Consider the following 16,354-nt stretch of genomic DNA (forward strand, 5'->3'; position numbering starts at 1 on the left):
TCAATCTGTCAACAAGGTGGTGACACATTCTAGCTCCCTCCTGCTGTAAGACTTCACAAGAGACATATTTATGGCCATAAATGCACAGCAGACCGTCTGCTTTGTCTCTCTCTCTCTCGTTAGTTATGAGATTTATACATTTTGGAGACTAACAGGGGGTGGATGGATTTTCACTCAGGCTTTACCCACAGTTTAACATTATTTCTTCATAGTTGACAGTGAAGAGAGACAAATCCAGGGTGTGTAGCCCCAATGTGGAAATCCAATTTGCATATATCAAGAGTGTAGCATTTATTTGTAAGCACAATTTTTCTAAGATCTATGAAAATGAAATAAAGCAAAACGTACGATTTTCCCTTTGAGATCACCAATGTATTTATTGCAAAACATGAATTATGGATATATTTTCAGCAATGGTGTCTTCATTGGGCTTTTTAATGTCTGATCCATTGATGCAGACCCTCAGAAATACGTTGAATAGATGACGGGGGGTAGGACCATTGTGAGAGCACAATTTCACCATCAAACTCTATTATAGAGTAAACTCCAAATCAAACTTAATGACATTCATTGTATTTTATCTTTTCAAAGAAAAACAACCTACAAACATTTCAATTACATTTTGGAACATCTGTCACGGTAGTAAAAATGGTTAATAGCTTTAAGAATCAAAGCTTTTTCTTTTTCAAAATGTATACATTTGTTTTGTTTTTTGTTGTAATTTGCTTGTTTTCACAGTCTTTGTCTCTGAAGACTCAGATAAAACTGACATGTTTTCCCTTTGCCCAAATCTCTGAAATATGTCCTCTTTTAGCCTGAGGCAGACTCAATAAGACTAGAAGTAAACGGCAGTGTTTATGTGGCTGATTAGGATTATATTTTAATTAAATCCCGATCAACACTTTGAGTACTTTTGTCTGTATAACCCAGCCTCACACAGTGGTCACCCTCATGACCACCTCATGGTTGGCTCTGTGCAGGCTGTTGGGTCTTAACTGGCTAAGGATGTGCAAAATTGTATAGCCACAGTGGTGGCTGAGAATAGTCCTGACGTGTCGACTCGCCCTCCGTCCGCTGTCCAAGTTCCTCTCAACACGACCTTTACTGCTGGAACTGATGGGGTCACCTAAATCCTTCGCTTTCTCATAATTCAGCACTTTCCACTGCTGGTTCACCGCCTGCCAGCGCTTAAAGATCCGGTAAACAGACGATCCTTCATGGATTATAAGGCCTGGGCATAAAGCACAAAGGGGGCAGGAGGGAGCAGGGTTACATATAGACAAACAGTTATTTGTTCATTGAGAATCAGGAAGTACTAAAAAGTACAATATGCACATAGTGTAAAAGAACTATACATTTTCCAAAACAAAAAGATTAATAGACGTGAGTTTGTGAGTATTTGGGACTGAGAAACACGTGCCGATGAAAGTCCTTTTACAACAACAACAACAACAAAAGTAGACACAGAATGCAACAAATATACTCATGCCATGCAAATGTATTATTTCATTTGTGTCTGTGCACTTAGAATAGACAAATATGCCCACGGATGCTTTTAGCAAATGACTGTATTGTTTGTGTAAACTATCTCCATTGTGCTTTGCAGTCAACCATTGAGTTATACATACAAAAGTAAGAGATCAAGTGATAAGAACATCCCAACAACTAATGGATGGATTTCTACAGACATTCATGGTTTCCAGAGGATGAAACCAACTGAATTCATGATCACCTAACTTCTACAGCACCACCAGCAGCTTTTAAGTTAATCTCTTCACAACTGCTAAATAGACTTTCCTTCAATTTGATAGAGATATTCATGATGCCCAGGATGAATCCTTGTAGCTTTGATCTCCTGACCTGAAATGACCTCTGTTGGACTGTATTTGGTTCCACCTCAATTGTAACTTTGGTGATCTGCTGACTTTTCATGTAGCGAATCATTAAGACAAAACGTATGTTTCTCAGGTATTTCGGCCTACAACCAAAGAGCTGCAAAACTAATTACAATTCCATCGGCCTCAGCTATACTAAACTGGGTATAGTGCTAATTACTGTAGCATATTTTAGCATGCTGCATGCTAAACTAATATGGTGAACATGGTAAACATCTACTGTACATATATCCTGCTTAACGTGAACATTGTTACCATGCTGAAGCCACAAAGCAACTAGCATGGCTGTAGACTCTCACTCTTGTTAATAAGGTGACTGTAAGACGTGTTACTTAAAAGCCTAATTGGTAACTTTCTTATGGTTTCCCAAGTAACAATGTAATTTTGTACTAATTATAGCCCTGAAAGAACTTCTCTATCAGAACCAAGTAAATATTAGTTTATTATTGGAAATGTTTAATTGCATGCTTCGCTGTAAATGGCCCATTTTTTCATGCTCAGCATACACTGACTTAAATACTCTCTAGATCGCATTGGAATTCTTTAATTCATTAATAAAATACCAAATTACATAGCTTTATTATGGATGTGTAAAATTAAACATGACGACCAAATCTGTCAAAAAGGCTTGTAACAACGTGTATTAACATTCACACCAGCCACCTGTGAAATAACACATCAGGGCAGCCTCGGTATCTGTGTCTTACCTATGCAAACGATGTCCATGAAGCCATACATGCCGTAGCATATCTGGAAGAGGAGGTCCTGCCGCTGCCATTTGGCTGAAGGGCTGAGAGACGACCACACCAACCAAGAGATACTGGCGATGAGGAACAACGAGCCCAGGATAATGGCGGCAATCTGCACCTTCTCAATCACAGTCAGAGAGATGGCCTGCCACTGAAAAAGACACATAAGTGGAGTGAAACCCTGAACTGTAAATTTCAAAATGCCTGTGTGCCAGTGCTTTGTCATTCACTGACTGTGTGTAGTCACTGGAGAGCTCCTAATATCACAGCCTCACTGAGCATCTGCTGCTCAGACTTTAACACTGATAATAAACCCTATATTCAAGCAAATTGGATAATCCCTGAATTAATTAAGCCGTGTCACTAATACCATACCACACCAGTTCTACAGTATAATATATTCACAGTGTTCATTCAGAGATTCAGGTTATTGTCTAGGAAGACAAGCAGGGAATAAGCATAACATCTCTGCTCCAGCATTCAGAGACGGACAGCATTTGGTGATACTGTCTGCTCGTCTGCTGTCTGTGTGCCACACACACTTTTGGGTAAATCCTGTGCCAACTCTTTGAAATGTGCAACGTCTCATTAATGTGTTCTTGGTACCTTCCTATGAATCCTCTGCACTTCACAAATAAAGAAACAGTATTCTGCTAAATAATTTCTAACTTTATCTGCCAACAGCAATGTGCTTCCTGTTAGGAATCAGTTCATCATGTTGAGTGGACAAAATCAATCCAAAATGCCTTTGAGGAGTTGGCAATGTAAACACTGCATGGCCTCTACTGTATGCCAGTACGTTCACCTTATGATCGATGACCGCTGCTGTGTTAATATAATCTAAAGTTTGCACGTGGCTTTCTGCCAAATAGCCTGGCAGTCTAATGTCAAGGATCTATTTTACACCCCAGGAAGAATGTTTTCACATGAAAGATAAAGACGGAGAGAAAACGTGGCTTTACCTGAAGGGGGTTTTTGGTGCTGATGGCCAGGACCTGGTACTTAAAGTAGCAGATCTCGCAGCTCCAGGAGCCTCTCTCACTGATCCAGCGGATAAGGCAGGACTGGTGAGTACATCGCACGGAGCCAGCACAGCGACAAGGGCTCAACAACTCTCCCTGCAGGACGCAACAAGCAGCCACATGAGACACACGACATTCAGCTGGATGTTGACGCTCTTATTGAATCTGCCTGTCACAGGATTTGATTTGGTGAAGATGACAGTAAAAATAAAGACCTTTATCATAAATCAATCAACCTGCTCCTCAGCGCTGACAACGTTACTGTCGCTTTTTATCCACTGAAGGTCAGTGTGTTGTTTCTGTCAGGGGATTAAAAAAGATAATAGCTTGGAGCAAGCACCAACACGTATAATCAGTATGAAACTGTCATAATTTGAGATATTTTAGATTAAAGGCAGAGTAGGTGATTCTATTCAGAAACACTTTCTGTTATATTACTTGAAATCCTTGTAACATACCGATAGCAATGAATAAATGAAATGCTCTGACATAAAACATTTTTTAAAAATGTGGCCGTAGCAGGACTGTAAAAACCCCGTCCAATCAAAAATGGAAATAATTGGACAGCCTGCCTGTCTGTCAATGATTACTTCCTGATCTCGTTTGGCGTTCTGGGGAGCGGCTTTGAACTAAGGTCTGAATGAAGGGGGCGGGGCTTATACTGTAATACTGATACTGTAGTATTCAGTCGTCACAAATGTGTCTGGTTTTGTTACAGTTTATGTGTCACGACGCTAACTTACGTCTACAGTCCACAGGTCCTGTAGTGGTTTCCCCTCTCCAAGCTTTCCTGGTTAATTGTCTGAGTCAGTGAGATCAAAGCACACCCAGCTCCCTCGCTACGTTAACTTTCATTGCCAATTATCTGCTATTTTTATGGTTCTTTGGGGTTCGCTGCAACAAACCGGAGCTGCACTTTTTAACTGCAATTTGAGAGATTGTGTGTCAGTCTGCTGCAGGCTATGGGGTATTGATACAGTCAATTATGGGAAGCAGCTGATCCCCCATGTAATTATGACTATGACTATCGGGTACAAAAACGAGTGTGTCTCATTATTACGAATGTGCTTTTTAAGCATCATGCACTCGTCATAATGTGACGTTTGACTGAAACCTTTCAGTGGTTGATATGTTCAGAGGACATCATCTGATAAAAGACAACATGAATCACAATGAAATAAAATGAGGTATAATGGATTTGATACATTTCACTATCTGCTGCTCAACTCCTTTATCTTCAGTTTGCATCTCTTGTGTCACTTTCCCGTAGCCTCAAAAGCAATCACAGGACATCTGGTGTGGGTTTTTGTTGACAGTATTGAGGCTCCCTATGGGCCCTCAAACTGACAACACTTGCACATCTCACTTTATTTTCTGTCTGACTCCAGCCGATGTGCTATAGGTCTTTAATTAGTTGGATGTCTGCAGGGGAAACGAAAACTTTCTGTCTCTTCAAGGTGGATTTCGTCCCCCATTGTTCAGGCGGTTACCTCTCAGACAAGAACGCTGCAAGCTTTTTAAAAAATGGTTTACTTTCTGTCTCAACCCGTTCTGGTCTCCTTCATGTGAGTGGGAGGAGCTTGAACTGTCACCGTTTCACAGGTAAATATTAAAGCTTCTCCTGCTTCTCTTCAGTCTAAATGATGCCCTTTGTCTGCTCACATTTCCAGATCACTGTTGAGAATGAATTTCTTCTTCGTCTCACTCCAAATTTTTATTGTATGAGTTTTTTTTTATTAAATTTGTTTGTACAACTAAAATATAAGTCTACTTGTATATGAGGAGCACAAATATTTACAAATATTTAGCAAAACATATTGTTATATGGGTAATTTCTGGACAAATTCTGGACTTTTCGGCACGTTGCCTTCTCTGTTTGCTATTCTGTAACATACTTTAATTCATTTCCAGATTGCACAGCAGCCATTTCTATGGATTATTGCGCTCAAACAACACTCGAGTTTTGAACATGGCCTCTCTTGACCTGCTTGACTGGTCTTCCTCATTAAGCACCACGTGGTTTGAGCGCCCACTAACCAGCAGGCATATGCAGGTCCCCACAGGTTCCTGGAGCCTGTAGGCAAATATTGATGTTTGCTCATGGGCACAGGGCACCCCGGCCCTACTGGGTAGCTGACCCCCTTATTAGGCCACACACCTATCCTTAAAAGTACACATGCCCTTATTATTTAGCCTTACCTTCTCTGGCCCCTGGAAGCAGATCCGGCACTGCGGTGACCGCATCCCGCTCTCCGAGAGACTCGGGAGGGAGTCTGCGTCCAGGCTTCCCCCCTCGGCTTTGTCCCCTTCCGTCTCCTCCAACGCCAGGCTGCGTGGCCGGGAGTCCGAGCCATAATATTCCTCCTCGTCGTCCCGGTGAGAGCAGCTCAACGGCGGCCAACCACAGCCTCCGATAGCGAGCCCTCGCATCCTGGTCTGCGTGTCCGGGTCCGTGCCCGAGCCAGTCCTCCTGCTTGATCCAGAGCGCATCAGTAACAACACTTTGAGTTCATTGAAAAACATCCGGATGTGATATTTGAACATTCTTCAGCAGCTTTACTACACAGACACAACTGCTCTGTGAGGAAAAACAGCCTTCAGCATGGCTGTTGCAGGTCCATTACAATGTATAATCACCATCATATTATTATTATTACTACTACTAGGGTTGTTAATGTTAATATTATGGCATCAGAACCACTTGATTCGAGTAGAAAGTTAACATCCTATTTAATAAAATAGAGATCTCCGTCAAAAAAGGATGCGGGAAACACGATAGGCTGTCGGATCAGCCCATGGCTCTTTGCATATCCTGTTGTTATAGCATGTGCACCGCGATCCGGCCAATGGGGGAGCGTTATTTCTCATAGATTGAGCCAATGGAGACTGGAAGCCACGACGTGTGCGGCACCAACACCGGAGTCAGAAGGGTACCAACATCATCCTCCCATGCCTGCATTCTCAGCCCGGTTGTTTATGAGCATCCAGGTGTCCTCTCGGTGTTTTCACACCAGCTGAGGACACGATGTCTTCTGTTCCTCTTCAGGCAGGAAACGCCACGAGTTGGTCTGAGGGGGCGGTTGATATTAAATCCGATTAACAACTAAATCAAAGCCGATTTATATTTCAGTTTCTCCATTTACCTACAGGGAGATGACATTACAGGAGGTGACAAGCGTGCATCCTTTGTTGTCTCGCTGTGGCATCCATCATTTCACCGCTGTGTCCTCTTGTCTCCTCTTCTTCTTAGCTGTTTTTTTGTTTGTTTTTTTAAATCGAGTGGGCTTCGTACCTTCGTTTACAAAGTTGCAATCCAGCAGCGTTGCATTTTAGAGATGGAAATGAAAATCACACAATAAATCTGATTTAAAAAAAAAATCCATTTTACAACTTGCACTCACAGTTCTCTGTTTTTCTCCAAATCATCTCAGCGCCACAGATCAGGAAGGAGGAAGGAGGATGTCAGCTATGGATTTCTGCGAGCACAGCATCAGTAGACTGCATCCGTCCCGTCCAAACAAGCATCATCGCATCATCGTCAAGTCTTCACCGAATTAAATCAAGGGCCTTCGTGAATCGATTGGACAATAAAATGCCGCATGGCAGTCTGCCTCGACGTGTCCACGATCTGCGGGATGTGTGCAACTTAGTCTTCCCAGTGTTTGTCATGCAAACGTAGCTATAACTTCTTCATCGGTGCGGTCACAGAGCGCGGTTTTCCTTCAAAACGATCTGTCCCCTCGTGCAGCTGAGAAGATGAGCTCCATCCGCAGCAGGCAGCGCGCCAACGGAGGCTGCTGTCCGAGGTGCTGATGTTGGCTGTGACGTGGAAGCCACGTGCTGATAACCATCGGCTGATGGAGAAAAGTGTGCGCGCGTGTCCCCATCTCTCGCGTGGTGTCATGTTCTTAAACAGAACAAAGACTCAGACAGTATAACAGATCCATCATCTACACAATGGAGACTGTCTGCAGACTGTTTATAGATAAAGAGCCACTGCTCCACCATCACAAAGAGAAATGTATTTGTTAGCTGGATTTAATGGAGAAAGTAAAACATATTATACGCATTATGAAATAAACATCATCTCCAGAAAATCGTCAGTTGGTTTGAAATAAATCTGTTGTATAGACATGTTGTATAGGCTGTGCTTTTAACAAAGCCACCGACACTTACACACTACATATAAAGTGTGCATGCATCAGGGTGATTTCCCACATGCCTATGATCTAAAATATCTCAAATGATTAGGACAAAGTCATCCTGCCAGGTGTAAATTGGATAGGGCTTTATCTGCCATCCCGAGGCACACAAACACCTGTTCAATTCATCTGATGAGGGCTGTGCATGCTGGGGTGGAAGACAAAAAGCATCCCCTAGCCCCAGCCCACCTCTGTCTGTGCAGATTGTCCCTGGACTGAGGGATGGTCCAGGGCATCATCTGAGGAACTTATGCTTAAATCGGTGCTGCAATGTCTGGGAGATAGGCCTACCAGAATGACTGACAACTTCTCCTGCCTCACCCTTGGAGGAACGACAGAAAGCAGCTTTTTTGGCCATGGCACATGTGCAAATGTGTCCACCCCCAGAGGTGGATCATCCTGCTCTGCCAGGGTGAACCTAGCAGACAGTGGGTGTTGCGTTGGTGACGAAAAGATCTGGCAATGGCTTTCCCAAACCATTCCCGAATCTGCCTCACAACCACAAGGTGATGACGCCACTCATCTGGTAGGGGTCCATCTCTCAACCTGAGGCCAGTGCCCCTGTTTGCCAGGGTAGCCTTCAGAGCCAACAGGTGCTCGGAGACCGTCTTCATCACAGCACCAGACCGAACGGCGCTCTGCCTGTTGTTACTGCCTGTTGGTCCTCTCACATTTATGCAGTAGGGGAGCCCTCATCCCAGCAGCTTTGCCTGGCTGCAGCGTGGCTGTACGTCTGAGTTCAGACAGGGTGGCCCGCAGCCTGCGTGCATTGAGCAACAACTAAATACTCCACCTGCTGACGTGGTTGGGAGCCCTGCTGGATGGTCTGGATGTGGCTATGATGATGAGGTTGTTGAGATAAAATGTGAAGTGGCTGCAGTGTGTCCACAGGGACCAGCCAAAAGCCTGTTGTACTCATAGACTATCTCCTGGAAGGCGAAATGCACGAATTTCCTTTATTTTGGATCTACCATGACGTGGAAATATTTGTCTTTTAAGTCGATGGTTGTGAACCAATGGCCAGCTGAACCACTTGATGCTCGTGAGTATTACTAATAGAGTCCAGTAGGGGGCGACGCCTGTGTCAGTTAGAACTGAGAATTAGTCAAATGTTAGTATCTTGAAAACAGCTGTATCTCTCTGAAGTCTCAATACTGTTGATGCTTAATATTTAATATTGATTGGCCCAAAAACAAATCTCAAATTAAATGACTTAATATTATGTAGTGGGGAAAATATTAACAATTTCTCACTGGTTGATAGACATTCAGGTTAAAACATGTCTTTAAAGAAATCAATTAATATAAATAATAACTAATTGAATAAAAAACATGAAAATAAAATGAATTCAATTAATGACAATGTTTATTGTATGTCTAAGCAATAATTCATATATTTGGGTGGATATGCATGGTATTTGTATGTATTGTATTCTTCTCGTTTTTCTATTGATTTAAATTATTTGTTTTTCTTTGCACATGATCAGTCATAAACTAAAACATCATTATAGAAACACAACGATTACAATAAAGACAGCTAGACCTTTTCACTGAGGACATTTAACCTGTCACAGTGCAGACAATATCTAAAATGGCCTGAAAACGACTTGAAAAGGTGGAAATCTCTCATTCAGAAATAAGTATAGTGTTTGTGCATCAGTTCTGAGGGGCAGAGAGTCCTGGAGCAACATAACATTTTTCGAAAAATCCTTCTTTCATACTTTAGTCCCAGCCAGAGACAGACTGCATGGCGCTGACGCTCTTCCCTTCTTGTGGTAGTAACACAAAAGGAGCAGCAGGCTGGGTGGAAAACTGTAAAAGCACTCAAAGACGGCCTCCCAGATTGGTTGTACTGGACACCAGAACCATAACTGTCCAAATAGGAGGTTATTTATCGACAACCACAAGTCCACCATCCATGTTTTTCCATTTTAACATGCCGTTTCCAAAGCAGACATTGTGCATTTGGTTGGAACCAATGAAGACCCATACTGGAACAGAAATCACAGTTAATGAAGAGTTGACTTTAACGTAAGTACTCTTATCTCAAATTATTATTATTAGAAAAATCTACTTGCATTCAGTCCATTTGTCATATAGAGTCTGCACTGTGCACACCGAAACAACATGAAAACTGGATTAAGAACTGGGCCGTGTTGTAATTAAAGCAGTATACCGATGAGGATGATAAAATTATCGTTTTTGGACAGATAGACAGAAAGGTTTGTACAGTTTTACTCATCTGTATGCAATACAAACAAATAGACAGATCTTTGCTAGAAACTGAACATATTTTCAAATTACCTTCAGCCTACTTGCATTTAGTACCTAAAGTTTATTTTATAGCATGCACATACACAATCTATTGGTTATTATTTGTTTATTTTATGTCTATTACTGTTTTTGATCCACTTAAATTTTAGTTCTTTTTATTTTATGGTGAAAAAATGTGTGGCATGCTAAAATTATGGCATGTATAGACCTTTATTCGTAGCATCTGAAATAAATAGCAACATAACAGTAAGATACGCGCAACAATAAAATTAAACCCTCTGCAGCGTGGATTAAAACATTATTGTAACTTTATAAAGGCGCGGAGTACAGCAGGGCTTTAAGGTCCTCTGAAGATTTTTTTTTTTTTTTATTATTATTTTAGCTCCGCCTCCTGCAAGAGTTGCCAGAAGCAACAGCCCTAAAAAGAGTGCAGAAGAAAAAAAAAACAGTAGAGGCCGAAATCATAATCTGTTGATTGGCTTCTGGACATCTGATCCAACCGCTGGAGCTGTAGTCCTCCGCCCGGACCCGACCTGCCGCTCCGGACCTGCTTCTTCTTGTGGAGGACTTATACGTGGCAGACTAGTTAGCATGTCCTCCTCGTAAGGCTGAAGCTCACCTGCCGCCGAAAAGACTCGGACGCGGTAAGCGACGTATGTGAACTGTCGTTTCCACCGAGTGTGATTCATGTTCGTGTGATGTGACACAGATGTAGGAATAATGGAAGTTTGCTGGCGGTGATCCGTCTTTACTGTCGGCCTCCGCCGCGTCGCTACCCAAGTGCGCGAGGAAGAGGAAAAAGTCCGCGTGGCCTGTTGTTACTTCACTTTGTGTTTTTAATGTCAGTTTAATTAACAAAGGGGCGCTATGGAGGAGCACCACGTGTCGGGACGGAGGGCTTTCTGTCCGTCCTGGCCCGTGTTTGCCTCCGCCCACCGGCCTTCAATGTCCGGCTAGATTAAGGGGATACATGAGTGGAAAGTGTGGGGAGGGGGAGAGAGAAATTAGAGCTGATAATCAATAGACGGGCTCTTCAGGTGATCGATCAGCTGCTGTTGTGGGACACCCGTGAAACTTCCAGGTGTGGCTCTGAAATCTCGCCCTTCCTCTGGTGTTGTGTCACCGGGGAGGAAACGAGGAGATGTTTTTAGGGTGACAAGTCATGTTGAGCCTAACGACTTCCTGTTGGAGCAGAGGAGGTCCGACGCGGAGGCCACGCCGAGTCTGGGGGGACGGCGGAGGCCTTTCAGCGGCCAAAGTGTTTAAAATCACACTGCTGTTTTGTTCTGTTGTTGTCAAATAAATAATATAAGAAATAAATAAATATGAGCACGCTGCACCGGGTGAACAACACAGCAAAGTCATGTTAGAGGTTGTTTAGTATAGTGACAGTATTATTATTGGATGTATTATTCTAATAATTGACCAAATATAACAGATCTTGTAACGTACTTCTACTCGACTACGACTGTACTTTACATTTACTTGAATACTTTGGTTGCTACTTCATTTGCAGATTCAGATGAATAATTAAAAATATATAGTCAAAACATTAGAATCATTTGATCCTGGATTGACAAACCAGTAGCAGATCAAGTACTTCAACTCAATGAAAATAGCACCAGCTTCAGCATTAAGGTCTTGCTTATGCATCAATAGTTATGATTACATGATATATTTTATTCTAAAATTAACCCTTCTGCTTAATATATACTTTTGGTACCATAATATTTTGATACCAGTGCTTTTACTTTACTCAGTATGTTTTTTTGTACTCAGCCTAAAAGTCAAATACTTGAGTACTTCTTCCCCCTCTGTATTTAAATAAAAAAGGAAATAGGCTAATAAAATACAGTGTTAATAATTCAAGTTAAGAACAGTTTGACATTAGACAGTCTATGCTTGGATAATCACATGTTTTCACCAGGCTACTCTCTGTCTTTACATTTACATTTACATTTACATTTACATTTAGGTCATTTAGCAGACGCTTTTGTCCAAAGCGACTTACAATTTACATTTGTCAAAAGAAGGAAACAAAGAAACCACAACGTATCATTGCTGATAAAGTAAGAGCTAAAAATAGAACAAGTGTTAGGTCCTCATCTGAGTAAACTAGTACTTCAAGAGCAACAGTGCTACGATCAGAGTGCTATAGGTAAGGGTTTTTTTTGGCTGTGTTAGTGGGTGGGTCATGCTATATCGAGGTGAAGTCTGAACAGGTGAGTCTTGAGCCTTTTTCGGAAAATGGCAAATGACTCTGCTGTCCTGACATTAGTCGGGAGTTCGTTCCACCACTGAGGACCAGAACAGAGAAGAGTCTGGACTTTGCTGAGCGACATTTGTTTGATTTCAGCGATGGTGGTACCAGCCGGCCAGCTGAAGTAGAGGAGCGAAGTGCTCGCTTCGGGGCATGAGGTTTGACCAGTGTTTGAAGGTAGATGGGTGCTGTTTCATTGATGGCCCTGAAGGCCAGTGTCATCGTCTTGAATTGGATGCGTGCTGCAACAGGGAGCCAGTGGAGGTCACGGAGGAGGGGGGTCACATGGGAGAATTTGGGTAGATTGAAGATAAGGCGTGCTGCAGCGTTCTGGATACGCTGCAATGGTTTAATCGCAGAGTCCGGCCAGGAGAGAGTTGCAGTAGTCAATGCGGGAGATGACCAGTGCTTGGACCAAGAGTTGCGTTGCATCCTTTGTGAGGAAAGTCTGAATCCTGCGGATATTGTAGAGGGCAAATCTGCAGGATCGGGCCACAGCAGTGATGTTGGGGGTGCAGGATAGTTGGTCATCGAGGATTACACCCAGGTTCCTTGCAGTTGATGACGGCAATACTATGATGCCCTCGACAGTGACCGACAGGTCCATGCGAGGGCAGTCTTTCCCTGGGATGAAGAGGAGTTCGGTTTTATTCAGGTTAAGCTTGAGGTGATGTGCAGTTGTCCAGACAGAGATGTCAGCCAGACAGTCCGAGATGCGAGTTGCAATGTGAGTGTCAGACGACGGGGGAAAAGAGAGGAACAGCTGGGTGTCATCTGCGTAGCAATGGTAGGAGAATCCATGCGATGTGATAATAGAACCTAGTGATCTGGTGTATAGTGAGAACAGAAGCGGTCCTAATACTGAGCCTTGAGGGACACCCGTGTCCAGAGAACAGGGTTTGGACATAGAGCCATTCCATTCTTTGTGGCCCTTTGGTACTCTGCTTCCTTCCACAGCAGTTAACACACAGTCTGCCTGTAGCGGAAAGTTGCTTTACATATTTTAATGAGCCTCATAATATGTGATCGATGTCATAGTTCGAGGAGCTTTCTTAAAGAATCATATTCTGCTACTTAACATTTAAATGCATTTTCTGATAGTAAATGTGCACCAAAAAGTTATGTAAGTTCTGTGTACATGTATTAGTATTATCAAACAACATAAAAAGCATTAGGAAAAAAACAGAAAAACTAAATACAAAATTATTATTAGTTATTAGTCTTTTTCTACAAGTGTTACGTTCTGTTCTGTTGATGGTTGTGTGCATATTGAGTTATGATAGATGGATCACAATGTTATTATTTTTGTGTTAAATTAAGTTTAGTGGTTTACTGACTATGTGGTCCTTTTGACGCTCACAAGTTCTTGTTCCGTATTTGGGCTAGTTGTCATCATGTATAGTTGCCTGAAAGTTATGACACAATTGTGGCATGTTTAGTTCTACATGAAAACAAAATTCTGAAATTAATTTAAAACATTTCAAACCATAAACAAGATTTCTATGCATGTATTTATATAAAATATAAATCTAATACAATATGAATTATTAACTATTAATAATAACTAGAAAGGCAATTTTAATCAAAAGCAGACTGAAGTGTTTTTTTTGCCATTTGAATAATTTAAAGTAGTTCGTTCATGAACTCAGACTCCTGCAGGGTTGTAATAAAGGATCTTTCTCTTTATGTTTTATAATTAAACTCAGTAGTTAAGTAATAGTTCACTGGCTTTCTTTAATACGTAGAAATATTCTCTCTCTTTCTTGCATATCTCACTTTGAAGGACATTATCTATTTAAAGTCTTTCTCAATTCAGTTCTGATATTGACAGGATTTTATTTATTTATTCTAGAGATAGGAATGCAAGCAATCTTTTTGTCCGCAGACATTATGACTCAACTTCCTTTGCACAAGAGGAAGGAATAGGGTTTTTTCAACATGCATAATGTAACACTTCTTCATTAACAACGGATTATATTGACCACATCAACCGTTGTGGTTTGGCATCTGAATATTCAAACCCTTGGCTATACCGCGTAAGCTCTAGGCCGGTTAGTGCCATGTTCACGTCCACCAGTTTATGATGAAAAAGCCGGTATCGGACTAGTATCGCTATTGGCAGATATTCAAGGTCAACTTATCGAACATGAAGAAGTGGAAATGTGCCATCCCCTAATAGATAGTACATTTTTTGGATGGGCTATTTATTTATAAATAGATCATTTTGTATAGGATATGTATAGAGCCCAAACAATAAAATATACAATATTGCAACATTCAATAGTGATTCTGCATTTATCTATTTTCCTCTCTGAGCTCCTGAAGCAATCGTGTAGCGTGTGTCTCATGTGTCTCATTCTGTCAACAAAAAAACATTGATGGCCATTTAAAGTATTAGATTTTGGAGTGCTGGCTTTGGGGGAAAACAGACTGGTGTACTACCGAAGAGAATGAATTCCTTGTTGAAGTCTTTAGCTTTCGCTGGATTAGATTTTTCTTGTTGTGCTGTTCTTACTCTCCCCTGCAGAAACAAGTTTAGCTCCGACTTCATGTATTTCACACTTTGTCTGCCCTAACTAACCCTCTGTGCTCATAGTTTAAACACAGTTTTATTGACACATTTTATATAAATACATTTATATAATAAAAAAGTGTATTCATAGTCCTATTAATCATATTACGATATTAAAATGTAAATCAATGTTTTGTCTATGGGATTTCAATAATTAGTGACAAAATGCCAGTTTCCCAAAACCCAATGTGAAGTAATCAAATTGCTTATTTTATCTCACCAGAGTTAAAAAAAACAACAACAAATATTTCTTTCTTACTATCGTAGATGAAAAATTAAGTGTCAAAGCCTCTCTTTCCAAAAACTGGAACTGGACATTTTTGTAAATTGTTTTGTGAATTAATGTTAGTGTTATACAACCCTTTCTCTTAAATGACTCAGTCGACTGGTGGATAGTAGACGATTCTCTTCAGTGTCGAAGTGGAGTATTGGTCGGCTAGAGATATTAACATAAACATACAGTTAAGATCAGCGAGGTTATAGAAGACCTGAAAGCAGGATCAAGTTTTTGAGTCAAACGCAAAGATATTTTGAAATGTGCGCACATCCCGGTCCAATAAACTGTGCTGTCAAAGCCTCAAAAGCAGGAGAATGGAGTTGGTGAATTGGCGAGAGGAAAGCTAGAAAAGGATGGGACAGAATGACTGTTTGGGGTTGAGTGGTTGAAGGTGCTTCTTGTACTGGCAGAGTGGCAGCCAAAAAGTCCTGCGTCAAGTGTGCTTGCTTTAAAATGGCACCTCATTCAGTGAGTCATTTGACTTCTTTCAGGAGGTTAGGTACTACTGTAGCTCATGGATTATAAAACATTTGGTGAATGTAGTAGAGCATTCCTAAATGGCTCTTTTGGATGTGTCTAAAAATATAACCCACATTTTTGCACTTTGCATTGAAAGTACCTGGAGAGCTCTTATTAGGATTCACTCTAATTGAAGCCAGCACAGCCTGCCATTAAAATGCTGTGTTCAGCAACAAGCATAGCTGACACCTGCCGCTAGAAAGGGATAAAATACAAGAAGGGTTGTCTATTAGCAACGCCTCCTAACCCTTACCTTTTAAGCCCTAACCCCCTCTATATCGTGTTGAAGCTGCATCAATCAATATTTTTTAGTTAGCAACAGGTCAAATTACTATGTCTAATGTGGATTAATACCCCACAATGCAGTTCCCCTCAGTTAGAGCGTTTTTCACATCTTCCAGCTTATTGTTTTGGTATTAAAACCATCAAATCTACTGTTTTGATCCTCACCGACATTACCAGCAGGATCAGGCTCTCGTAAACTGACTGAACCGCGACCGCTGCCAGCACCACGCAGACCAAACAGCAGTCAAACGAAACAAACATCTAGCTGGTGAACATGTAGCAGCTAAAGAGCCAGATATT

General features: G+C 41.5%; 2 protein-coding genes across 6 annotated transcripts in view; one reads left to right on the plus strand and one right to left on the minus strand.

Moving 5' to 3' along the window:
• Window positions 1-387: 387 nt before the first annotated feature.
• Window positions 388-7,449, minus strand: LOC311024749 (E3 ubiquitin-protein ligase MARCHF9-like). 3 transcript variants are annotated; one of them, XM_084027308.1, is made up of 5 exons: window positions 7,068-7,449; window positions 5,866-6,136; window positions 3,607-3,762; window positions 2,603-2,795; window positions 388-1,231 (listed from the first exon to the last, which is right to left on the minus strand). In XM_084027308.1, exons 2-5 carry the CDS (start codon window positions 6,094-6,096, stop codon window positions 933-935), a joined length of 879 nt encoding a protein of 292 aa, XP_083883434.1. In that variant the 5' UTR covers window positions 6,097-6,136; window positions 7,068-7,449; the 3' UTR covers window positions 388-932. The 3 variants fall into 3 exon arrangements, with proteins under 3 accessions (XP_083883434.1, XP_083883433.1, XP_083883432.1); XM_084027307.1 differs by having other exon boundaries at window positions 5,866-6,139; XM_084027306.1 differs by lacking the exon at window positions 7,068-7,449 and having other exon boundaries at window positions 5,866-6,914.
• Window positions 7,450-10,581: 3,132 nt separating this feature from the next.
• cdk4 (cyclin dependent kinase 4) overlaps window positions 10,582-16,354 on the plus strand; it is a 68,945-nt gene continuing 63,172 nt past the window's right edge. For 2 of the 3 annotated variants that reach the window (XM_084032842.1, XM_084032840.1), the window contains exon 1: window positions 10,582-10,785. The gene's annotated coding sequence lies outside the window, so the exon portion shown is untranslated. Of the gene's footprint in view, window positions 10,795-16,354 lie in introns of all 3 variants that reach the window. The other variant, XM_084032841.1, reaches the window with a different exon arrangement.

Source organism: Eutrigla gurnardus, assembly GCF_963514095.1.
Source record: "Eutrigla gurnardus genome assembly, chromosome: 2".
NCBI classification, from domain to species: Eukaryota; Metazoa; Chordata; class Actinopteri; order Perciformes; family Triglidae; genus Eutrigla; species Eutrigla gurnardus.